The 26,451-nt window shown below is 42.7% G+C and overlaps 1 protein-coding gene across 11 annotated transcripts in view; it reads right to left on the reverse strand.

The window, feature by feature from the left end:
* MAP4K4 (mitogen-activated protein kinase kinase kinase kinase 4) overlaps nucleotides 1-26,451 on the reverse strand; it is a 163,970-nt gene that overhangs the window by 9,090 nt on the left and 128,429 nt on the right. The window contains exons 14-27 of one of the 11 annotated variants that reach the window (XM_086880381.1): nucleotides 25,934-26,020; nucleotides 25,034-25,270; nucleotides 21,584-21,745; nucleotides 19,382-19,606; nucleotides 18,338-18,444; nucleotides 17,276-17,427; nucleotides 16,485-16,582; nucleotides 15,547-15,722; nucleotides 15,053-15,173; nucleotides 13,696-13,887; nucleotides 11,216-11,333; nucleotides 10,773-10,943; nucleotides 6,459-6,602; nucleotides 1,239-1,373 (exon numbers count right to left, since the gene is read on the reverse strand). In XM_086880381.1, the coding sequence (XP_086736507.1) occupies nucleotides 1,239-1,373; nucleotides 6,459-6,602; nucleotides 10,773-10,943; nucleotides 11,216-11,333; nucleotides 13,696-13,887; nucleotides 15,053-15,173; nucleotides 15,547-15,722; nucleotides 16,485-16,582; nucleotides 17,276-17,427; nucleotides 18,338-18,444; nucleotides 19,382-19,606; nucleotides 21,584-21,745; nucleotides 25,034-25,270; nucleotides 25,934-26,020 (2,125 nt within the window). Of the gene's footprint in view, nucleotides 1-1,238; nucleotides 1,374-6,458; nucleotides 6,603-10,772; nucleotides 10,944-11,215; nucleotides 11,334-13,695; nucleotides 13,888-15,052; nucleotides 15,174-15,546; nucleotides 15,723-16,484; nucleotides 16,583-17,275; nucleotides 17,428-18,337; nucleotides 18,445-19,381; nucleotides 19,613-21,583; nucleotides 21,746-25,033; nucleotides 25,271-25,933; nucleotides 26,021-26,451 lie in introns of all 11 variants that reach the window. The other 10 variants (XM_086880380.1, XM_086880378.1, XM_086880384.1 and 7 more) reach the window with 10 other exon arrangements.

Consider the following 26,451-nt stretch of genomic DNA (forward strand, 5'->3'; position numbering starts at 1 on the left):
CCCAGGCTAACAAACCCCTCTTCATCTGGAAGAGAATGCTCTTTGTTTCAGACGCTTCCCTGCTGGAAAGCCTCCTTTCAATAGCTGTTGATGTATTGTTAAAAGGCCACTTCATTATGCTGCTGACACCCTGGGGTATGATACCAGAGAAGTGCATTATTAATTGTTTTCGGGGTCAAGCTCCTGGTTCAGCAGTCACTTACTGCCATTGTTATTGATTACGCCCCATTAGCAGGTTTTTCCAAGAGCACACGCATGGCAGGAGGCGACTGAGAACAGTTTGATTGCTGCTGTTCCACACTGACTGACACAGCTGGAAAGGAGCTGAGCTGGCTCCTGGGAGAAAATCAAATCAGAGGCAACATCCAGTGCCCATTAGGATGCACCACGAAACAGAAGCAGCAGAAAGAGCTCTTGGTTCATATTCCCACCTGCAGGGCAGGAGGCTCACTGAATATACTCTGCTGGCTGCGAATGCCACATGTCTTTCACCAGCTTTGGTGGAAGTTTCTATAGCCAAATCAATTTAAACTACTTAAAACCACTCAAAGGGCACCTCCCTGGTGAAAACACACTTGATTTTGTAACTGTACTGTAGCAGATCTGAGGTGGCATTAGGGAATTTAATGAGATAAGAGGAATCAATGCATCACCCTGAAGTTACAGACATGCTTCTGCTCCCAGATTCTTCCCCAAAGCTCATCTGCTACCTGGGCTTCCTTTGTCCTCCCACTTTTTTTTTTTTTTACTTTTTTCTTTTTCTCCCAGTCCCTAAAATCTACATTAAAGAGAGACTGTTTTTAATCTATTCCAACACGTAAATTCATCATGGTAAAAGATATAGGAGACTTGTTAGTAAAGAAAACAGTTGCTGGGGATGAGAATCCTTCTATTACCTAAGGAGTCTAACAGAGGTGGTGAAATGTTACCAACCCTCACTGCCCGTACCAGCACCCTTATTAAGGAAGCTGAATCCATTACAAGAAGGAGACAGATGGGATTTACACACTATCCAATTCACAGCCCATCATCCCACCACAAAACCCCTCTCATCTTCAATTTAACCCTGTAAATTGCCATCTATTTTGGTGCTTTGCCAACAGGTTCACCCTGAGAAACAGATAGGACAGCTAGAAATAAAACCAACCAAACTGTAAGCCCAAAAGTTACATGCACTGCAGTTCCCTTTCTAAGCCATCCTTCATACCAACAATTTGATTACTGCATTTGCTACTCACCAACTTTATAGTGCACACAGCCTTCCAAATCGCCCACTGTTGTCCAGCCCTGTTTCTTTTCTACTTCAGGATCATTGTGAAGGATTTTATTTCTTAACCACGACAAATAGTAAACTCGCAGCTTGTTCTTCTTACCTGGCCACAAAATGAAAAAAAAAAAAAGTTTATCTCCATAGGAAGATATTTGCAAGAAGCCCTGCCCAGGCAAACAGAAAGCTCTGCAAAACAAACCAAAACAACAGTGAAAGAGAAAATGCTGCAACCACAGAAATCTCCCTCAGTTTTTCATTCACAACAGCTTCACTCCAGACTCCACCCAGACACGTGCTTTCCAGATAATCAATGACATATACACATGGTAATACCACACAAACATAAATGACAAACTCAAGGGAACAACTCTTCTGATATCTGGTTCTTAGGACCTAGACAACTTCCACTAGAACAGGGAATTCCAACAACAAAAGCACCAGAGAATCATGCACTGAGACTAAATATATATATAACACTGAGTCAGAATGGCTTTTTTTGACACGAAACTGTAGGAGAGCAGCAGGATGGAATATGAGACCTGCTTGCTAAAAGCTGATGACTGCTTTGTCAGCAGCTCTTCCCTTGAGCTGCAAGGGTGTAATACTTATCAGCCTGCACACAGAAACTGTGAGAGGTGTTTCTTCTCCACAGGTGAGGGCAGCTACCTGCTCGGGCTGCCCTATCTTCAAACTGACAAGGCTTCTGCCACATCATTCCAATACAGCTCAGACTTTTAACTCTCAGACTTTTAACTCTCCATAAGAGAAGACCTCTTCGAATGCAAAGCAAGGTTCATGATAAACTTCACCAGTGGTCCTGTAACAGCTAATGGCCTACAAAGCATTTGCTGAGCTAGTAAGATGGCCCTAAATGCACATACTCAAAGCTTGCATCCTCCTTTCTCCAGCTGCTTTGCTGCTTGGAACCATTACAGTCGCACAGATAAAGCTGTAGCTGAGGAAGGGAGATCGCCCCTGCTTTGACTAGCAGCCATTTAACAAGGTTCCATGAGGTCTCTGCAAAAGGAAAGGAAACAGGAGATGCTCTGTGGGACCCTTACTTGTCATGGAGTAGCTCCGTGCTTGTGCTGCACCAGCCACGTGCCTGTCCAGTATTTCTCAGCCACTGGAGGTGAGAGGGAGACAGGTGACCTGCACTGCAGTCACTGCTGGGCTGGCCAAGCCACACCATACTGCTCTGCACTGTCAAAAGGCACTACCTTATCGAGATGGCACACCTGGCAGCCTGCCAGCCAGATCCAGCTACAGAGCTCAGCTGAACGCCTTTGTCATTTAAGTTTTCACACGATACCTGCTGACAGCTTATTTCACAGGTGGCTGCTTGGGGGACACTGGCTGCAGCAGGACTGAGACCATCTTGCTGTGCACAGCCAGCTCCACACTGGAGTGCTCCTACCCCCTACCCTGATAGCAAGGGATCTCCTAACTAAGCTAGGTTTGTCAGGAAAAGCATCTGCAGGGGCTGGGGCAGCAATGTGGGGAAGCACAGCTTGCAAATAGGCTTCTCCATGGATTCCAGCACCACAAGCCATTGCATTAAAAAGACACACAGCCTAAAAGATCTTTTTATGATTACCTGGATGGGAAAAGACAGGAGGAAAGGAGGAGGCAGCTTCAAAGTAAAAAATCTGTTCACTAAGTTTAAATTTGAAGTGGAATTGGAGAGGTAATTGCAAATACTGAATCTGCTACTCAATTTTAAAAGCCCTTCTGTTCTGATGCCATGCAATGAAATGTGAAGTAACATTGCACAATTTTTTGTTTATCTCCATCACAAATGGGACTACAGAAATGGCAGTAAATGAGTATCCTGATGTACTTCCTGACTTAGTATTTATTAAGCCATGTTTCATAAAGGGGTAAAGCCCTACCACTCCAGTAGCTTTCTTAAGATTTGGAGGGCTAGACTAGGAAAAAGTATTTCCAGAAGTCCCACATGTAACCAAGAAAAGGTCCTTCCATGAAAACATCGCAAATGAGAGCCACAAGGGCTCTTTCAAAAACACTGAAAAGTAGGAAACATAGTTCAGATCAGAAGCCACTGCAGCTCTGGGCAAGAAAGAGCTCAGAGGGCTCAGGGTGTCTACAACGTACCAAATGCTTTCAAAACCACGCAACCACGCTGAGTCCCTACCCACAAGGAGACAAATTCTGCCTCAGGTATTTCCATGGCTGTAGCTTCCCCAGTAGCCTAGTCAAACTTGAAGACTCAGAACAAACAGTACTCATGGGAATTTCCCAGCATGTGGCTACTTTTTTCCTTTTGGTTCACATGACCTGCACCAGGGTATTTCTCTCCAACCAGAAATATTTTTCAAAACAACCAAGAAATATCTCAAGTGTGTTCCCATTGTGTTTTGGTGTCTAGACCACAAGGAAAAGTCACAAGACAGGAAATTCCTCTGCCTTTCTGCAGCCTGACATGAAAAGAGCAGGACGGTTAGTTATATAAACAAGGCTATGCATATATTTCAACAAGTTATGCTGCTCTTAATTTGGAGTGGGGAAGATTAGATCCTTCTCCTTGTACAGCTCTACCAGTCAGTTTAAACAGCTCCCAAAAAACAGCTGCAGGGATCTAATCATTATGATCATAAAATAAGAAAGAAAACTCTGCTCCAGCCATCAAATGAACAAATCAGACAGAGAATTGTATGAGAACTCCCAGCTTGGATTCTCCCACAGACAGTTTCAAATGCAAAGTCCTTTCTCCTATAGTGAGTTTTTGTTTCTATTGTCACTGTGGTTTTTAATTATTAAGCAGGCAGATTACAACCAGTTCTTCCACTCTGTCATCTCTCTCTACCTTCCTGGTGCCACCACCAGCCAGTTGGGCTGGCAAAACCCTCAGGGAGCCACAACTGGAGCATGTTCTATATGCACGTTGCCGCTCTCTCCTCCAGCATTTTTATGACTCTGCACTGTGTCATCTGAGGAAACTAAACTGTTTTTTGCCTCTCAACAGCATGAACTGAAGAACCAATCAACTATTCCTGCTCTACCTGCAAGGCTTTCTTGTACCATTTCTAGCAAGCTTAGAATCTCAGTATCAAAAGCTTTGTTGTCAGAAAGTTCTGTATTTCAAATATAAATTGGGCCAAGAACTGATTTCACGTTTTCAGACTCAAGAGTGCGTCTATTAAAAGCAAGTTTAGGTGAGAATCCTCTCAAAATCCTAACACACTGCAACTTCTTTGCACAACACGGTGACACCTTTCAAACCCCACCATCATCAGTACATCACTTCCCAAAAAACTTAGGGGAACATACGGGCTGAGTGCACCACAGTGAGCTGAACAATGCTTCCAGTGAAGCTGTAGCGGTGCTGAGACAAAGCTCAGAGGCAGTTCCATTACTAATCTGCCAGAACACACCCTTTGCAGAAACATACCCTCACTCCAGCATTCCAATTTTGCCTGGAGAGGTGAAGCAACCAAACACAAAGATACTGAGGGAAGTCCAGCACGAGGGTAAAAAGCTGAGATGTGCAGCACAGCAGACAAAAGCAGGACATAAGGGGAAGCTTGGGCATAACAGCATTATGGTTTCATTGAATATGCTCCCCCAGCCCTGCCTTTCACTGGGCAAGGATGCCTCTTCTGCCTCATACTCCAGTAACCTCCCATAAAACACAGGAGATAGCACAGACACAAGGACATAAAACAACCAAAGATCAGCTGATTTCTTAAGGGTTAATGTAGCGTGTCTCCACAGAGGAAGCAATAGTTTTGAAGGAAACAAAGAAAACGGATGTGTCAGGGTACTCCAATTGTGACTGACGCAAAAATAAATAAACTTAAAACAATTGTACACAAGACTGAATCACAGACACTTGTGATTTGTGTAGGGTATGTTTCAAACCAACAGATTTTACACAAGTTGGATTATATTTTTGTTTACAAGGTCTGCTATAGAACAAACTCTATCAAATGGTTCCTTTCAAACAGCTTATATTTTAACATACAGCATTAGACATCAAAAGGACACACAGCAGGTGGTGTATTTTTAAATGCTGCTTGATTCATCTTTTCCTTTTTATAGATTTCACAGTGTAGCTGTATCTAAGAATGTAGCAAGTGATGAACCAATAAAATTCAGTTTTTCCAGACAGAAACAAATCCCGTGTTGATGACAGCAGCATGGGCATGGCTCCTTGGATCTACAGTAACACATCGCTAATGCATTAAATTCTACTAAATTGTCTCATGTGTGTCCTTTTGAACAAGTGCTGGGAGAGACGGAGAGCTCCTCCAGCAGACTTAGAGAGGTTCCAGAGCCTCCAAAAATTTTAGGTGGGTCTGAACAACAACAGCGAATCCTGTGAGAAACCTCCTGGTAACATCCTCTCCTGTCACACACAGAGGGAAATCAGCAAAGGCTGATTTCCCAAACAAACCAAAACAAAAGGTAAATGGCTGAACAACACCTGTGAAGAAAGACTCACCATGCACCACATTAAATTGTCTAACAGCAGGTTAAACTTATGCCACAACTTTCTGGAGCCAAAGGGTCTGGAACCTTAAGCTTCATGAAACATTTTTTTCATCAGCACACACAAAACAAACACAAGCATCACCAGCACCCTTCATCTCCCATTGCTTTGCCATTCCCAAGTTGTATCCAGTGAGAGACCAGGCACCAATCTGCCTCCTCATGCTGCTTATTTCCACACCACGTACACCCTGTACTCCTCTCTCTCACACTTTTACTGCACATCACTCTTCCCTATTTTGCAAGAGTTTTCTACAGATTTTAACACACAAGAAAAACATAAACCCAAGCAGTACATTGTGTTTTGGTTAGAAAGAGGCCAGGTTGAAAGCAATCATGACAGAGGGAAAGAGTGCCTTTTTCCCAAACTTCACAAAACATTAACTTTCAGCTCTCAAATACTGAACAAGGAAGCAAAGCCAGTAATTCCCCACAAACTCATGCAGCATTTTTAAAGGTCATCCCACAGAAGGAAGGACAGAGAACAAGCAGGCATGGGTGTTGTGTGGAAAACTAATTCACTTGCAGAAATAAACTGTAGACTCAGAGGTGAAATGATAGAAAACCCACTGACTTCAGTCAGGACTTCCCCCTCAATACACAGGCTGCCAAGAAAATCTTTCTGCCATACCATGCCACATGGAGGAAAAATGTAACATTCAACAGTTAACTTTACCAGAAATTGTCACCAAGACATTCAGCCCTTCAAGTACATCCATTTGCTGGAATCGTCTTCGATTGATGAGTGGATAAACCTTCCCCTGCCCACTTCTGTCTAGCAGCATCAGACCACTTTCAGTGCCCACCAACAAGTTCACTCCTAGAAAAAACAAAACCAGAGATCCAAGTTAGTAAGCGCTTTTTCCACCTATTCTGAGGAACTGGTGATTGATGTAGCAACTGTCCTGTTTCAGGTAGGTCTAACCACTGGTCTCAACTGCCTGTAGCCTCAAAGGTGTCATGATGCAGAGGCTCTCTGTATTACCTGCCCACAGTGACTACTGACACCAAACAGTGTTTGAGAGAGTAAGAGACTGGTAGACCATGAAGAGCTTTCTAGAGCACCAGTTCCCAAACAAAAATGCATGCTAATGTTGGAGGAGGGGTGAGGCAAGCCTATATATTCCAAAGATGTATTAGCTGTTGTTAGGGGGGTGGTAGCAGGATGCTCTTGACAAGGATATGGCAATACAAACAGCTCCCACTGGGAGAAACAGGTTGTGTTGCAGCCCTCCCACAAAAGGGTTGTTCTGGGTTTGTTCCCAGTTTCACAACAATCTTTTCCATCTTAATGTTAAAACTAGAGGAACTACAGTAATCTTGTGTTTCCACATGCTTCTAAATATAGATGAGAAAAGTCAGTAGGCCAGTTTCTTTACACGAAGTTCCAAAGGTCCATTGGAACACTCCAAGAGTCCATAAAACCTTAGTATTTAGAATCAACTACATTTTTTTTACATAATAGATATATATGGGACTAAGTTTTAAATATCTATTACTATATTATCACTCTTAAATTCCATAACTATTTATTTGCAGTAGTGTTTAAATCCAGAAGCTCACAAATTTTGCAGACGGTTCAAGTACAGTACAGGATGGAAATCAAACCAAATGTACGACTCAATTTATGAGACTTCTATGTTGCAATCCCACTATAAAACTTGCCATGCTTTAGCACAATTAAGTAATGAAGTAAGAAAAGAAAAAGTCACACAAGATGATTGTAGTTACATTGCTTAATGGTCATAACTCCTAGTCAGACAATTAATCCCGAGGTACAACTATACTGGTGCCAATGGGCCATCTAGGCTGATCCCGTAATGAACCTTTTCTGATAGAGCAGGTGAGCCCAGATATGTGTGTGTGTGTGTGTGTGTGTGTCTCAGTGCAGTCTGCACCTACAGCTGTAATGTGCCTTCTCAGAGTATTGAAAAAGGGCATAATTGCTCACCTAAACAACCCCCTGGCTACCAGTCATGGGAGAGGCTTGCAAAAAGGATGGCACATAAAGCCTGACACAGGGGGCACAAGGTGTCTGTGAAAGGGGGAGTGTGTTAGGGAGAAGCAGAGCTGCAGCCAGGAGGAAGTAATAATAGGGAGGGGGCTGAGCTGCTGGTGCTGGAGCACCCTCAAAAGCCTCTGTGTGGATGAGAAAAACAGATGTAGCCCATAGTGAGTTCAGAAATCATCATGCATCTCTCCATTATCCTCTCTCTACCCTTTTCAGTAAGAAAACTTCAGAGGTCCCAGCAGTCCCAAGGCATCTTTGCTTAGATTTGCTGTTCTGCTGCTTCTCCTGAGCAGAGAGAAGGTGTCACTCTCCAGGCTCTCCTTTAGCTGCTGACACTTCCTTCATCCCTGTGCTGCTCACCTCCCACCTCTGCATCTCCCACATGGTTTGCACCCACTGTATCCCATCCCACAGCCTCCACGGGCATTGGCCATTTCACCCAAGAGCATTTCAGACAGACTGTTCCTCTTACTGGGAGACATCCTCAGATTGGGCAGAAATAAGCAGGGAGAGCAAGCCACACATGAGGCAGGGCTTAGCACAGGCTGAAGCAGCACCAAGCCAGCCAAGGAAGTGCCCAGCAGCTGGTCTCCTTCCTGCAGCTCCAGTACCCATTGACTAAAGCTGTAAGCTTCAACATGCATTTCTGCACTTTTTCCAGTGTGGGCTACAATTCATAGCAAGCCACAAGCAAACTGCTCCCTCAGGGTCCCTTCCCCTCTTTGTACACCAGGACTCCACTGTTCCTGCCTCCATCCTCACCTCCCCTGGTGCAGCTATTCCTGCTTTGGAGTTCTCATGCACACCTGTCCCCAACCCCTTCCCTTAGCTACATGCACTTTGAGATGAAACTAAGGAGGTACTACACTGGTGGCAAGCAGTGCTTGTATTTTACAGTGCAGACACTCTCCTTACTCACAGACAGCAGAGCTCTTCTACTGCCACCTTACAATTAAGTAGTTCTGGTTTTTTTCAAACAAATGGGAACCCTTCCTGAATAAGTACAGCCTGTCTGTGGAGGCTGGGCGTAAAAATCTGTGTTACTGCATCCATATCATTAACATTGCCTTTCACCACTCAGAGCTAGAAAACACAGCACCAGACACCTAATGGAATTAGCAGCTTGCCAGATACTACTGGCATTACCACTGGTAAAGGCAAAGCAAAGCAAATCCCCCTCTTTTTGAACAGACAGCATCACCACGAAATGGTTTAATTTTCTTAAGGGTAAAGGAAGTTAAACGTTATCAAGAAATAAGCATGTGTACCAACTTGTGTCACCATCAGTTTGGCCCTAAATATTCAGCAAAGGGCTGTGTTACACCTGTAAAACACCTCTAGGATTCTGCACCTATTCTTTAAACCAGCCTTACAGTCAGATATATAGATCAAAGAAATATAAAAACATTAACACAAATTGCTACTGGCAAAACAAGGCAGATCAGAAAAATTATGAGTCATCTTTACTGACACCATATGATTCCTCTCTGCCTTTGGCCTCTCACAGCCTGAAAGTTTACAATTGCACAAGTCTTATCTTCATCAGAGAATTTTACACAGGAATTCAAGCAGAAATAGTGTTGGGGTAAAAATTCTTACCAGTAAATTCTGGAAATAAAGGGAACAGGAGATAGGAAGACAAGGTGTTGGGAGAGCTACTTCATTGACACAGCTCCACAGGCAAAGAAGATTGGGACAAAAGTTCTGCTCTGAGAAACAGGAAATGCTGGAAATAACCCCAAAAGAGAACTAAAGCCTTGGAAAGATCTATAAAAATGTAAAAAAGAGAGTGAACTGTGTTACCTTTACAATTATCATGTGCCTTAGGGGAATGGCCAATTCTCTTTTTCCTAAGTTTTTTAAATGACCTGCATGTGCATTTATAATCTGCCAAGTTTAGGGATAAGTATAGATAAATATGTATGTAACATACACAAGTATCAACTATTAACTTTTAGACAATGAAAAAAATTCATGTGCCCACATAGATTCTGGCCAGGAAACAAACAACAGAGAAAAGCTTCCACTAGGTGTTGAAGCAGAGATTCTGAACTGCAGCAGGCAACAGGCACTGCTCTAAGCCGGATAAAGTGTGGGATCCTGGTTATCTGACACCAACACAAATTATCCCTAGTGACAAGAAGCCCAGACACACTTGGTCAGCTGACATCTCATATTCAGCTTCTCTCTACAGTAATTACTCTTAACAAAGCGAAGTCTCAGAATGAAAAACGTTCCTTCTATCCTTTTATTTTCCGTCTCACTTCCTACATAAACTGATGACTGAGGCAACAAGCAGCACACCTTAATCAAGCCCTGCAAAAACACATTAGCAAGAGCCTCAATAAGATGATTATTTTTCAAAAGAATACCCTGTGTGCACCAGGTGTACACTGCAAGGACTATTACAAGCTCCCAAAAGCTGCAAGAGATGCACTAGTAGGGTTTAGAAAGAGCTGAAAAGGGCATCCTGACCAACTGCATGAAGCCTCTCCCAGACAACCTGTGACAGGAAAAGAGGACACAGCCTCAAGCTATGCCAGGGCAAGTTCAGGTTGGATACAAGGAAGAACTTTCTCACTAGAAATGTGGTTAAGCCTTGGAACAGGGGTGGTAAGAGTCATCATCCCTGCAAGAGTTCAAGAAATGACTGTATGCGGCACGTAGTGCCATGGTCTAGGTGATCTGGCGGTGTTAGGTCAAAGGCTGGACTTGATAATCACAGAGGTCTTTTCCAGCCTTGATGATTCTGTGATTTTCAGTCTAAACTGTGCTATCAGAAGCATATATGTATCAGCTGGAAATTATATTAAAGCAGAAGCAACATACTGTAAAAACCACAATAATAATCAAGTCTTGCAACAAAAAAGATGTAAACAAGCGCTGAATAAATGCAGAGAAACAGCTACAGTTTTGGAGAAACTCCTACTGGCATGCCTACATTTCAGGAATGGCAAGGGAAGAACAGGTTTGCATTACCCCATAAGGCCGCACACAGTATCTCAGAATTGAATCTCTTCTTGTATTTGCGAATCTCTGGTGTGTCACTCTGTGGCCGTGTGTTTGTGGGATTCACATTGACAACTGATCCTTTCCGTGTAGGGTCTTGCCTTATTGCCTCTGATCTCATTGCTTCACTAGAAAATCCTACTGAAAGAAAAAAAAGGTAAAGTGCATGTAATAGCCTTCAAGTGCTAGATTCCGGACATATATTTTTCTTACATCATACAACCCAAATCAGTAACTGAGAATACTGAGAAAGTCCTTATTTTTGTAAGAAATGTAAATGGAAAAAGAAAACAAATTATGCAATCCATTGCAAAACAAATAAAAAGCATGATGGTAACATTCTTAAGTACTTTAAAGAGCCACTGAAGTCACTGAACCCTTTTTCAATTGTCGTCTTCAGCTACTTTACTTACCCACAGAAGTCACAGTTGTCCCACTAGATGGAGAAATCTGTAGTAATCTGGGGTCTATAAAAGGTGTAAAGGAGGAGGAAGATTTGTGTTTCTGGAGTGTGTTACTAGCGGACTGAGTCTGCAATGTAAATTTCAACTTTATTAATATTAATGACAATAAAAGCATGGATAACAAACACCAACATTTTAAAGTCACTACAGAATTATGCTACAGAGCCTCCCCAAGCTTTTATACTTCCTTTATAGACACACAGCGCACTGCAGGCACCACACCTGAACTAGATACATATGCACACTGCACATGTTATAGCAAAATGTAATTAGCTGAACTGTCATCCCTGAACCTCAGCTGCTAGCGAAGCTTTTTAGTACAGACCACTACAAGCGGGCACAAAGCGAGGGAATGTCTCTCCTTTTGAAAATCTGCTTAGATGTATGTATACTATTTTAACTGCAAGCTGTCCACTACCTACAATCTTTGACTTTATGAAGCATCTCCTGAGTTGAGGTAGTTAATTAAATCATGAAGTTTATGATCTCTTGGCTTGTGCAACAAAATCAGAACCATCTGGGATCAAGCATTCACTTCTATGATGGATTATGTTTCAATGTTCGCTACTGTTCATTCTCCCTATCTTGTTTAACCTGAGCCTCTTGCCAGAAAGCTGCAGCAGATTCTTCCACCTTTATTTGACAAAGCAACATATTAAACCTGTATCGAACAAAGGGGCTCATTAGTGTGGAAGGTGTAGCAAACAGTGACATGACACTATGAATATGTAGTGGATAAAATCACTGGTGCTTGTTGAGTTATGAGGTCTAAACATGAAAAAACATAAAGAAAGAAAGAAGACAAGTGAAACAATGAACTGTTAAAAGTGGAAATGGAACAACTTAAAAACCCTTGCCAGTTTAGTATTATAGTGACAACATGTCATACTGAAGCAGAATGGGACAAGTGGGAAAAAAAAAAAAGGTGTATATATATAAAGGGTGTGCATGTGGCAAGTTATACCAAGCAGTACTGGGTTTTTGCTCAGTTTTATGCAAACGCAGTTAACAAGACACTTCTTTAGTAGCAACTAGTTTTCAACCTCTGATCTTCCTAAGCCTTTACAGAAAAAAATAGCAATGGATCTTGGGAGTGTATCCCTCCCTGCACAGCCCAATACCAACAGTCTCCTTCATCACCAGGCACTGCCAGAGCCCCCACTTCCCAAGATGAGTTAACTGAACCCTGCTTACATATTGCTTAGATCAAAGCAGTGAGCAAAAGCGTATCTGGATCAATCAACTGATCCCTATAACCTGTAAGACTGCGCTTTTAGAAAGATCAAAGACCAATGAAGCATAGTTGAAAATTATGTACAATGCTAAATGAATTTCCAGGAGGAAACTCTCCCTCCCACCCACCCTGGTTAAGAAGCATTTTTGATTATGTGGTAAACATGTACATTGCCATAAACCTACCCAGCTCACTGCAACCTCTCCTCATCACACTTGCACACCTACATGGCAGGACTCTACCCTGAGAAGCAGCAGCTTCTTTCCACCAAGTTTCACTTGCCCTGTACCACCCCCTGCTTGAGAGGCTCTCCTTGTAAGCCAGGCTGGCCATCCAGCCAGGAGTGAAGACACCAGACAAGGCTCCTCGTTCACTGCTGGGGCTGGTAAGGGCTAATGGCCCTTTGTCCTTTGTGTGCATCTCCTCTGCTGTGGTGAGGGGTTACACACACCAGGCTTTCCCACTGGCATGGTAAAGGAAGGCACCATCCTGGGATCAGCCCAGGACAGCAAGAGGAAGCTTCCCCCATGGTAAAGGCTCCTCCACCTAGACACAACCAGCACTGGTGGAAAGCAATCTTTACACAGCTGCTTCTCAGAGTACACCCATACTTGGAAAAAACCCCAAATATTTTCCCCCATTCATTATTCCAGAAAAACAATACCTCAGGCTTTTACCACCCTCCCAGGCAACACCTGATTTGTTCACCCATCCCACGTGGCAAGCTTTAGTGAGCAAAATCCCTCCATGGCCACTTCCTTTCCCAAAGGGTGAGTTTCCTCAAGCAGCTCCTCATATGTGCAGAGATACTAGTCCAGCCTTTACTGACAAAGCCAAAATTAACTGCTAATTCTGAAGAGGCACATTGCTTGCAATTAGCCTGCTCCCAGAATAAAATAGAATTTGAAAAGAGTATTGGCTTGAAAATGCAGTAGTCAAGTTTAGTTTAAAACGAATGCCATGCAATTAATGACTCACTAAAAGGAAGCAAAAATAGTAAACTGGCAAGTTTGGCGTGGGACTGCTCTAGAGTTACGGGCTTCTTACACAGAACTGAAATGTGTTATTTGGGAGGTGGGAACAAAGGTGACAGAAAAAAAAGCAGGGGAGATTGGCTGGAGTTCCTTTGCAAACTAGCTACTAGGCAATGCTGCTATAACCCTATGAAAGCAGCCAGCTGTGGTGTAAGACATACCTCATTAGTAGTTAGCTTGTCCTGGGGTGTCTGTGGGGACATGGTGGGTGTCGGCTGGCTGGAGGATGGGGAGGAGGAGGTGGAGGAAGTGGAGGAGGAATGGCTTTGCTGTAAGAGATCTGGCAAGAGGTGAATGCGACCGGCAAAGCCATTGCTCTCATGATGGCTGGCACGCTTTTTGTCAACTGTACTCTGCAGAAAAAACAGGCACACTTGTCTTGCTCAAGTGCTGCTTAAAGGTCTATATCCCTAACAACCTCTCTCCTTCTCTCCCTCACTTCCTACCTTTTCACATTTGTTTTAATTTATTTTTTAAAATAAGCTGATAATCCATGCTTTGATGCCTGCATGGAGAGGGAAAGTGGGCAGAGCTACTAGAATTCATGGAGTTCCCACCAGCAGGCAAAAGCTTGGTTCATGTGGTTGACTTGCACAGCCAGTTCCACCAATTAACAGAAGAACAACTGCGCTGCTGAGTCCAACACCACAACAGGGACAAGCACATTTTTGGGGGTGGGATGAGGACATTTTCCCTATTGTTTTGTTTAAGACTAACTTAGACCCTATACAGATATCAAGTTGGACTTTCTGGAGAATCCCTTCAGCTAACTATTTTAAACAATAACCATGAAATCTTAATTTTTGAACAAGAGAACTCAATTAAGAAATTGGTATTCAGTTGTGAAACTCAGAAATGTGATTACTGAGAAAACTCCTATAAGCTAGCACGCTCATTAACACACAAGCTCATATAAAAACAGGGAACCATTATCCTTCAGAGGCATAAGAATGCAATATTTTCAGAATCAAAGGCAACAACACAGCATTCTAGCTCTGTCCACATTCTCTGCCTCACCACCTATTTTGCTTCTCCCCCACACCAACTGTTGTGTGAATTTGCATGTCCGTGTGTGTATATGCTTCCTGGGTGGTCGGTGTGCCCTAAACTACAGGTTCAAAACAATTTTAAAAACCTTGAGTGCTCCCACCCCAGCTCCCTCCCAGCCTCACTCCTGAGACATGTATTTGGTTCTGTGGCAAAACTAAACTAGCTTTTTGCTCCAGGTAATTGCTCCATACACCTGCAGCTTGTCTACCCTACTCTCCCACAGACTTTGAGATATTCTGCATGGTGCTGCCATGAGTGTCACTGGAAAGCATGCAAAACAGAAGCAAGGGGTGAAGGGCTACTCTCCTCTTTGCATGCATCAAACATCTTGCTCATCTGAAATTCACTACAGCTGCGTCTTGATAATACGAACAACAAATATAATGTAGAAACAGCATGGGTGAATGAGCGAGTGGGTTAATGAGCACAGAAAGGGTGCGGCACTGCACAGGGAAGGAAAAACAATACCTGTCGAACAATTAAGGTGCCCTCCTTAGAAGGAGTCAAGGCAGGTTCACTCTCCACATCATCATGGACAATCATTGTTTTTACTGACTCTGTTTCACCATTGCTCAAGTTCAACGTTGACCTGTTCATCAGACAAGAAATAAGTGGAGTGAGATAACAGTACTAGTGCCATGGCTGTCACTGCCCTGCATCATGGCATAGTCAGAATTAATTTGTATTGTGGCCAGAGTGGAATATTTACATAAGCTGCCTAGAAAAGCTTCTCTATAAAAAGGTCAGGATATTGTTAAACGGTTTCTTGTTTGTTACAAATCAAGGGAGAAAAGGGTAAGGACGTTGAGAAATCTATCCTCAGTGTTTGAATACACAAACATATGAGGCTCATGTCTTGCTCATAGATTGTAGTAAGCTGAAAAAACTAACATACAACCCAAAACACTAACATCCTTTTCCTTCAATCCCCTATAAGGCAAAACACTGTTAGAAGGACTAACACTGCTCGGACATCATCTGGTCCAGAAGTAGATTCATCTGCTCCTTCTTGTTCCATATCATCATCCTCCTCATCTGTTGTCCCCGACTCCTCACTTGAGGATGAGTAATCTGTTACTTTATGTGGAGGTCGCACATCCTCTACTGCTCGTAACTCCTTTGCCAATGCAGTTAAATCCTGATGGAAGAGGGAAGAAAAAAAATTTAAAATTGATGTTTGAGTAAGAGAAAAGAAGAGATTGCAAGACAAACCCACAGGATTAATGCCTGAGTTTGCTCACTTGTTCACTTCTGTGTTTCCATTGCCCAGCAGTACTGCTTCCTTCGACTTACTCATTCCATACCAAAACTCACTTTCTCATAAATTCAAGCACCAGAAGAGTTGACCTAAGGGGGTCTTGCTATATCATAGAAAAATGTGCGTACTCTGAAACCCAACTATCCTGATTTATGACTAACTGAACTATCATAAGAGATCTGGCTACTGAAGAAAGTTTCAAGGAAAGATAGACATACTGTGAAAACCCATTGAGTTCCCCAAGATACAAATGGATGTCAGAAATCTTTCCGAGAAAGTAGGAAAATGTAAGGTCTTACCACTTCTCCCTGCACCATTCAGCCCAGCATTGGCACATTCAGGTCAAATGCATGATCATTGGTCCAGCCCCAGGAAGGAAGCACAAGATTGGAAGAGAGAAAGGCATGGATTAGGAAGGAAGACCAGAGAGCAGAAATCAATCCCAGAAGCAGTGCAAAATCTAATGTTTACGGTACTGATGTGCACAGGCAATTGCACAGCCCAGAACATGCTGCTAGACCCACAGTTACAAACTCAATTCCAGCTGATGTTCACCCCAATGGCATTGAATGAAGCCTTCAGTGTACTTTTTGTCAATCTGCCTGAAAGAGGAGGAGGACAAGGGAGGTGGTTGCAACTCACAGCAGGCTTGATAGGTCTGAAGACTTCCTTTTTCTCTTCAGGCTTTTTAGGTGCACTTTCATGGCGCTGTGATGGCGAACCCTCTGATTTGGATGATGCTGCATATGCCAAGACCCCAAAAGGAACACAGAACAAAGCAGATTAAGCAGGGGGCTAAAATATGTTTTTTTACCTCACTCTGGAGTGGGGAAGAGATGTGAGATGACTATTAGGGGTGTCTGACCACAAGACCTAAGTTTCACTGGTTCACTATTACATTGTCTCTGAAGGACTACACAAAAAACACCATAAACTCTGATTTGTATAGGTGCAACTGATCTATGTCTGAAGCCAAAGTGAACCATCACAATTGTAAATCAAAGACTCAAGTGTGGCCACAGGCTGGAAAACCTCCATTATCATCCAATGTAGCCCAGCTGAGACTTATCCATGGCAGCCCACACCCTGTCAACAATAGCCTCCAAGGTGACAGGCAACAAGTATCAAAATGTGGCCTTGCATACATGAGGAAGGGAGGGAGATATGAGGGCATGGAGACCGAGCTGTTCTCTAGCAGTGCCTGGATGTGAATTAAAGAACAAGGAAGCAAACAGTTTGAGGATTACCTCCATCCCTACTGCCTTTCCCAAGCAAGAACATCCAGCCAAGAGGGTACAGGAAGCCAACCCATCTCTGAAACTGCATTCTCAAAGGTAGCTCTCTGTAACTGTTACTATCACTTAATTACAAAATGCTGCACAGCTTAATAAAATTAGAAATACAGTGTTACAAAGGGTAGGAAAAGTACTTACATCTCATCCTGAACCTCTCTCCAGACCCACTCTGAGAGCCAGGATGGGAGCCAGGTTGTGAGCCAGAGTTGCTTGATCCAGAAGAACTGCCACTGCCTGGCCTTGGTACAAGCTTCTCCACCCTTTCCCACAGCAGACGAGGCTCTATATTGCTGTATTAAGGGAGGAAAGAAATTGTCACACACACACTTCAGTCCCAGACTCCCAGCTCTAAACTGAAACACTCTCAGTGTTTTGCTAATAACTCAACTGAAAGAACACTTGGACGCTGAGATCAGGGCACCAGTACTGCTTCACAACCCAAGCAGTGTCTCCCTTTGAAATAATAACTACCTAATTTATGATGGTTTTTAAAAAAGTTTAGGTGGGCATAACCTATTCCTTTTATTTGGAATTATCTACCTGCCATTCTTATGTATCTGACCTGAAGTGGACAATTCTCTCAGCCTGCATGAAGCAGGTTTAAAATTGGGTCAGAAGGGTCCCAGGCACTAAACAGAAGCCAAAAAGAATACCAGAATACCCTCACCCTATCCAGTAAGCTAATTCCATGGTGGCCTGTCCATGGTGCTCTGTTGAGCTCAGGAGTCAGCTCTCTCCTCTTCCTTCCTGACCTTGGGTGCTTTGTGTCACAGCCCATGGAGGCTTTTCCTCCCTCTCAAAACCTGGTTGTGGCTAAGAGGCCAGAAAGTTTCTGAGGTCTCTTCACTTGAGATGTTAGAAGTCCTTCTGATGCCAGTAATCCCCACAGTATACCCAAGCTGACCAGTTTCATCAAAAGGCAAGACATTCATAAACGGCCACATTTTTTAAAAAATTTTGAGGATCTTTGAAATTATTGCAGAAGTTACAGGGCAGGCAACTCAGATGAGAAGAGGGACAAAGAAATTTTGTTGACACACGTGCTACATCAAGAGAAATTAATCATTCCTGAAAAGGGATCTAACATCATCTTCCTTTCACATCCTACAGGCATTGCCAAAAGCTGTCTGGAAATGCCTGGCTTCCCCTAAGCCTTTTCCTTCCAATCCAAGAAAAGCAAGGACACATAGGCTTACAAACCTCGTGGAATTTCTTTGACCTGCTTGGTTATTTTGCTGCCCACTGCCCTGCAGTGGGGAATCACGGCGGGACAGGACAGGTGATCGGGATGTTGTTCTCACAGGTACCTTGGGAGAAAAAAGGTTTTGTTAAACCTCTGAAGAGGACAGAGAGGACAGGAAGATAAAACTTCTCCTGCCACAGAATATATTCTTAAGATCCTAACAACACATTCTAAGTACAAGCTAGCATCAGTGACCAAAAGCAATAAACAAACACCCACAAATCCAAAAGCCTTAGTTGTGATGCTGTTCAGAATTTGAATAGAACTTGAAGTTTAGTCTTAACATTAAATAACGTTTAACGGTTATCACACGAACACGTACACGCTCCGCTACCCTCCCGACTACTGAGACATTTGAAAAGAATATGGCACTTCAACTGAAGCAGGGGAGGCACAAAGCAATTTGCTGAAACAGCATGAGAATTAGGAGAATAAGCTCAAGGGAACCAAACAAATGCCCAGGAATGGATCAGCAGAAGGCAAAGACTGGGGGGGGGGGGGGGGGGGGGGAGCAAGAATATACTCAGAAGAAGCAAATCCCAGTGGATGGGAGGGGGGATGTAAGGGGGAGAGGAGGAGGAAATATATTGAATGTTTCCTTTTTGTTCAGATCCATCTCAATTTTAAATAAGTGTATGATTCATAGTTTGGGTTGCGAACAGATGAAGAGGAATATTAACTCTGAGCAATAACCTCAGGGATATTTTGAATTCTTTCCTGAATATGGTAATGATTTGTTAACTTTGCATAATAAATTGTTTCTCTGAAATAGCTGCATTCTATAAATAATTACCAATTTTATATGAAGCTTCAATATTGTACTTCAGGTTGATTATCATTAACCCATTGACTGAATACCTACATTATGATCTGCCTTCCAAAATACTGTTACCAGTACTGCCACTAGGGCATGGTCTTCCCAGTGCCCAGGGTATCACATCCTTAAGAAAACTGTAATTAATAATAAAAAAATAGCACACATCTGTCTTTCTACTCCTTACCCTTGGAGGCACCTCGTCACTGTCTGATCTAGCCCAAGCCTTTTGGGTGGGGTCGGGTACCTCCGACTTAGAGTCAGAACTCTGATTAAGCACTTCACTGCGTGAAGGTGGATATGGGTCCTGGGAACGAAGATGGTGATGAGCAAATTTGGGAGAAGGGTCACTGAAGGAATGGGATCGCGAGACAGGGGAAACATTGTTCTTGAGAGATGCCAGATGGGACCACTGTACCTTACAAGAAAACAAAACATAAAACATTCAATGCGCTCAGTATAACCAGCTTTCCAATTAACACAGAATAAAGGCAGGTGGGGCAGGCAGAGACAAATTGGTTATGGCATTAGGTAAGCGTGGGGTGGAATTGATGCACTTAAAAGCAAGGCAAGCGCCCAAAGAACGTAACAGACTGAAAATACAGCACATATGCACTTTTTTTGTGTGATATGCTCTCCACATACATGTACACTGGTGCCCAGAGGAAAAGGGGATCCAATATCTGCACCATGAGCCCGAGTTCAAAGGCCACTCAAGACAGAAGTCACTTTCTGTTCTTCAGTGGGCTTTGGCTAGGTCTCACGGTGGGCTGGGAAATTTGAGGTGGACATCCAATTGGAGCAATGTACAAAATTGAAGAATGCTGTAAATTGGGCAAACCAACAGACATTTACATTTCCTAATAAATTCAGGGACTGGATACCGCTTGAAACTTTTGGAGAAAGACTGTAACACAAAGCCTTTATTCCTTTACAGATACTGCAATATATATAAAAAACCATAATATATATTGTATATAGTATACATATGTACAATGCATATTATACTTACACCATATATGTACCATATACTGTACATATATACGTATTTATACACAAAGTACACACACACATGCACACATATTCAATTACACATATTAATAAAGCGTAACAGTGACTATGGAGTTAAAACTCCATTAGGATTTCCAGTGAAATCCATATTGACCCTTCAGCCTACGTCCTCTTTGTGCATAAGCCTGTGTTACAGAGTTAATTTCTGAAACGAAGGAGGAGGAAAAGTCATAATTGAGGAACACGCTGTTTTCACACCTAATGATTAAGCAAATCTTTCTTTTCAATCCCAGTTTCAGTAGGCTGACTGTATTTGTTTTTATATTATTATTATTTCCTCAATTTTAATACACACAGCTGTTGAAGAGCCTGATTATCCTTAATATGAGTGAAAGACACAGACTTTTAAAGTAACTGGCACAGAGTATGAAGATACAAGTCCAATATTTTGAAATAGTCATAGAGGTTTGAATAAAAGCCAGGAAATAATGAGCAAGAGATGAAGTTCTGTCCTGATTTCTCCCACTCTTCCGTCTGTTCAAATTCTCCTGTTGTCCAAAAGAGTGGCAATACCTAGTCACAATCAGGGATGATTTTAGCTTGCACTGTCATCAACAGATTTTATTTGAAAGAGGAAAATTCTGCATGGAAACAGAGGAACTAAATGTAGAACTCTACCTTTTAATTTAGCATACCTAAATTTTAGACAAAGGTTACTTTTCCAATTCATGCTGTAACTCCTATGAGATCAGATATCAAGATCTGGAGGCTCTTCGTTAGCAAACAACAGAACAATGGCTAGCATGAAGCTCAGTGGTTTTAACCTCTTCTTAATTTTCCAGGGGTGGAGCTTTATTTAGGAACTACAGGCCTACTGACAACAAACTTGCTTTTCTTAGAAATGTTTTGCAAACTCTTTGAAACAGTGCTCACACTATTAAAACCCACTTGTTTAGTTAGCTTTTTTCTGCAAGAATTTTAAAAACCAAGTAAGTGCACCATTTTCCTGAGCGTCCTTTTTAGTAGTAAAAACATTGCACAGAGCAAATTCTGAACTGTAAAATGCTCTTCAACTTCATTTACCCTCATTTAACCCACTGTGTCACTGCTGCACAGATAATAACAGGATACAACAGTTGTAGTCTAGCTCTAACATGAAAAAAACCCAGACCAAAAATACATCAGTTTATCAATAAAATAAGCAAAAATAGACAAGGAGTAAATCTACAGAATAAGCTGTAACAGCTGTACTGTTGTACAACAGTACTACCCTTTACAAAAGAGCACTTTGTAAATGCAAAGATCTGAAAATTTGAAGGAAACATGTTAGGACTTCTGCATTCCATCCAGGCTCACCAAGATTTTCCTGGGCACTTACCTGGGGTTCCATCGGCCTCTGCAGGGCAGGCTGAGCAGGTTCTGAGTTTCCATTGGAAAAGGACTCTGATCTTGAAGGCACTGGTGGCTCCAACACTTTGCCCATCTGTTTAGACTGTGCTTCAGGGGAGCCCTGATTAGTTTTTCTAAATCTCTCCTCCACCTAAGCCAAAATAAATGGAGGTTAAGCCTCGAGTCAGTAAAACCAATTACAGTAGAAATACAAAGGGCAGTACCACCTTTTCTTTACCACAAAGAAAGCAAGCATGTTTGGGGTTTGGCAGGATTTTTTCCCTACCACTTTTTCCAGCACTGTAAGTTCAGTGAGGGAGCTACACCAAAGCTCCAAGTATGCCAGTATGAATAAGACATACCAGGAAGAGAGGAGATATAGGAGGTAGCAAGATGTGAGATAATATGATCAAAGACCATTATGGGCCTTCTTTCTGCCTAGACTAATTATCCATCAGTACTTTCCTCACAGATAATAAAAAGGATATACATGAACAGAAACAACTTTACAATATAGAAGTACATTTCCCACTGCTATCCCTTACTTCAGCTGCCCACCTTATGCAACCAATGGTTTTGGATTATCTGCTTTCCTGTGCTTCTCTCTTCAGCAACAGAAGAAGAGACAGGAGGATATGTTTCTCTGCCAGGCAATACTGGAGTCTGTTCAGCTTTAGGTACAAAAGTGTAGGACTTCTCATCGTCTCCCTTATCAAATACTCTCTCAGCACAAACTCAAAGGCTGTAGTGGACAGTCCCATCAGCTTGTTTCCTGTTCTCAAGAAGTTGTAGAATTGATCTTATGTTAACCTCAAGAGCTTGCTGAGGGGAAGACTAAATCAGAATGTGCTCAGTCCTCAAAAGAACATCAAGCAAGGTCCCCATGCAGAAACATCACCTCTTTCATGGCTACAACACTGCAAACAAAGCAAGAGGCATGAAGGACAAGAGATAGAGGGAGGCTACACGCAGAAAAGAAATAGCCTTGCAGTTGCTAGAACCAAGGCAGCATGTGCCAGGTAAGCTGCCTCTGAGGAATGCTAAACTGCCAGTATTTTATCAAAGCACCAAAGATCAAACTGGAAGCTTGTGATTTAATTTGCTTTAACCCTTGTGCCCAGAGCACAAAACCAGTATTGGGACGACTTCCTAATGCTCCCTAGCAGTGATGGTCTGGAGAGATGGCTTCCCAGAAGACAGGCAAGTTTACAGACTCCTCGCCTCAGGTGGGCTCCTTTACAAACCCAACCTGCCTCTGCATTCCAAAATTTGAGGATAATACCAGGTTGCCTATAGGGACAAGCAGACAAGCTTCTGTAAGGTCTGCACAAAACATACCATGTCTTGGGAAGTACAACAATAAAGGAGGCAAACATCTTCACCACACAATCATTTTCACCACTGTGTTCAACTTCATATAGCCATTCTTTAAAGTCTAAAAAACAGGCCAGACTCCTTGTTATGAATACAATAAGGAAAAGCCTCAAGTCCTTCTGTCTGAAGAAACAGGTTTTCACATCTCTACCTGTAGATGATAGCAAGTTTGTTCCATAAAGCACATAAACTGCATGAGCGACATGTCCTCAAAACCAGACAAGTGGCAAGGAGATAGAGTGCATTCCTGGATAGAAACAGGTCTTATTCCAGTCATCTGACTGTCTGGACCTGAAATTGGTACTAAGTTCTACACTCTCTGCTTTTTCCCAAAGCCAGTCTTAGAAGTCCTTTTCCTTATATCCTCATTGCTACTGCAATGAGGAAAAAAACTAATTGTCATTAAACTTCGCCAGTCAGGAAAGTTAGTCCACCTCAGCTTACCATCTCAATGGTCAGCATCTCTGTAGGGGGACACTGGACACTTTCTCTGGAGAGCAGTATGGCTGAAAGTATGAGGCACAGGACACTCATTCCAATTCACTATTTTATGTAAAGAAAGATGTCACCGTTAATGCCTGCTGTTAGGATTAACTGGTGGCATTCCCACTGCCAGGTACCAAGACATTATGGCTATATTTCTATCATACTTTATAAAAAGACTATGACACAACAATCTCTTGGAAGATTGGACTACTAACCAATTTTTCTGTCTTTACTCTTTCAGGCTAGAGCAAACACAAAAGAAAACTACAGCAGGAAAACAGCTGAGTCAGTGGTTCTCCTAAAGGAGGTAACACTTGAATCTTTTTGAGTTTCTCTGCTTTTCAGCTCTGAAAGGAAAATGAAACAGATACAGCTCTGCTTTCCTCCAAATGCCAGCCAGCATTTGAGGCTGGATGGAAGGGCTAGACTGGCACTATGCTTTCACTGAGGTGGGCCAAGAGCATGCAACAAGGACAAGAGGGCTGGTTCCATGTCTGCAGCATCACATACCAGACAAGCCTGAACATCTTCCAAGTAAGAAAGACATATCAGATACTTCAACCATTAAGCAGAATGGATGCGATAGGACAAACATGGTTTACTAAAACTTGGACAACAGCATCTAGAATAAAATGAGCTTGTGTCCACCAAGCCCAAACAACAGCACTTCAAAGACTAAGAAGCACTGCTGGATAAAGCTGAACTGAGAGCTATTTTATCATGTTTAGCAGGCCTAAATATATTTTCTGTTCTTGTTCCAAAATGTATTTACCTAGTTCCCACATGCAGCTGATGAATGTCAGTAAGAGCTTTGACTAACATTGCCCAGTCTGGTGGTTTGTGGGTAGTATGGTGCTACTAAGGGAAACATAAGATCACTGAAAGAAAGCCAAATATACATCAAAGAGGCATTTACTTGCTCAGCAATGTTACTCATGGGCCAGTGGAAACAGGGGACCACTCACTGAAAGAAACAGCACTTCAGATCAACTTGTGAGTGCCTGAAGTCCAAGAAGGCAGCACCACAGAGCTTCCAAAGAGTGGGACATCATCTCAAAAGAGAATACTTAACATTTCAAAAATGAAACTAATGAAATTCAGGCTTGTGTTCATGAGAAGGAAATTTTGAAAAGTGTAAGTTAGAACACCAAATGTGTAAACATGTGCTGAGTGTTAACATCCATCATATAGGTTTGTGCTTTCCAACTGCCTCTCAATTTCAGATCACCAGTACTTGCCAGAGACACAGAGCACTGCACCAGTGCTACCTAAGAAAACATGTCTGATGAAGCACAGATATAACTTCTTGACATGATACTTCCAAAACCAGGCCCCTTTAGTCTGCAGTATTCCAGACCTTCTTTCCAACTTTTACACCTCAAAAGGTCTGAACTCCAGTGATTGCAGCTGAAGTACTCAGAAGCTGCCCTGGGGCTTGAAAACCAACCTAGGGCGTTGAGTAACCAACGGTTTAAAATATCCTGCCCCTTACAAGTGGTGCGTTGGCCTCCAACTATACCGTAGCAGAAGAGCAGGCAGAGAAGCAGACAGCAGACTCCTGTTCACAAGCAGGACTTACCTCACGTGCTCTTTCAGCAGGTTCATAATGGGATTTTGGCTCAGGGGTATGATAGCTTTGTTTATTTCTCTCTTGCTGCTGCTGCTGCTGCTGCTGTTGCTGCTGCTGCTGTTGCTGCTGCTGCTGCTGCCGCCTGTGATCGTGCTGCAGCGACAGGAGGTAGGCTTGCTCCTGCTGCAACTGGCGCTGGAGTCGCTCTGCCTGTCGGTGTTCCTCCATCTCTCGCCATCTGTATTCCTTTGAGAGAACGGGTGAGGAATTCAAGACATGACACTGAATGTAAGGTGGATGTGTCCCTACCAATCCCATTAAAAATGCACTTTTCTGGTTGCTGTTGCTTTCTTGTTTGTTTGTTTATTTCACTGTTAATGTGTAACCAAGAGCTAAGTTAGACCCATATGACTTGTGTCATATGTGGGAAAGTCATGAGTGTACTGCTAAGCTTGATATGATTGCAGAGTTATGTCAAAACTGATTTTTATTAACGGGAAAAAAAGAGTTGTTTATACTAAATCCAGTGTAAAGTTCATAAAACAATGATTTAGACCAACACTAGGCCATTGTATCCTGGAGTGGATTTACATATCATGTGTGCTTTTGATCTGCAACACAAGCACTCTAGTTCTTCACTGAATGCCAAGGTCTGTTCAGAAACTCGACCACCACACCAGAACTGTTCCACTTTAACATAAAGCCTCCTCTTATTGCCCAGAAAGCAGTGTGACCATACAGAACTTCTCATATGTGCCTGTCAGCCCACAACACTAGCATAAATGGCCTTTTAATCAAGCTCCTTTGTTGTCATACTGTCAGTGCAGCTGTGCCCGACTGAGGGAAGCCTAGGACTGGCCGGATAAATGGATCCTATAGCTACTGAACAAAACAGATACAGTGCTTTACCAGTAACATGGCCTGCTCCTGGAGCAGCTGCTGCTGTAGAATTTCCAAGTGCCGCTGCTCCTCTTCTAGCTGTCGCCTGATATACTCCTGTCACATAGAAATTACCCAGCAATAAATTTATTCAAAAGGAATGCATCAGAACCCCCTGGGTGGAACACCACACGCTACTTCCCCAGCTCAGCTTTAATGAGAAACGCACTTCAGGATGGATTAGTGCCTGCAGAACAATTTAGGAAGCCCTGCCTCCTGAGCATTAGATTTTGGCCCCTTCTGTTCTGAAATTTGCACTCCTGCAAATGTTGCCGGCACAGGCCAGAGCTCATTTATGTATTTTGGAAGTGGTTCCAAGAAGCAGCAAAATGCACTTGAAGGTTTTGGGAAGTTAAAACACAGCAAGTCTGACTCAACACAGCCAATACAAAGTCACATGCAAGTTGTATTAAACATTAGTGTGTTGCACTGGTGCGATGAACTGTTAGCAACAGCTAGAGCCAGGCATAGTGTAGGCAGAGCTGGAG

The sequence above is a fragment of the Cyanistes caeruleus genome, chromosome 3 (assembly GCF_971803275.1).
Source record: "Cyanistes caeruleus chromosome 3, bCyaCae1.hap1.1, whole genome shotgun sequence".
NCBI classification, from domain to species: domain Eukaryota; kingdom Metazoa; phylum Chordata; class Aves; order Passeriformes; family Paridae; genus Cyanistes; species Cyanistes caeruleus.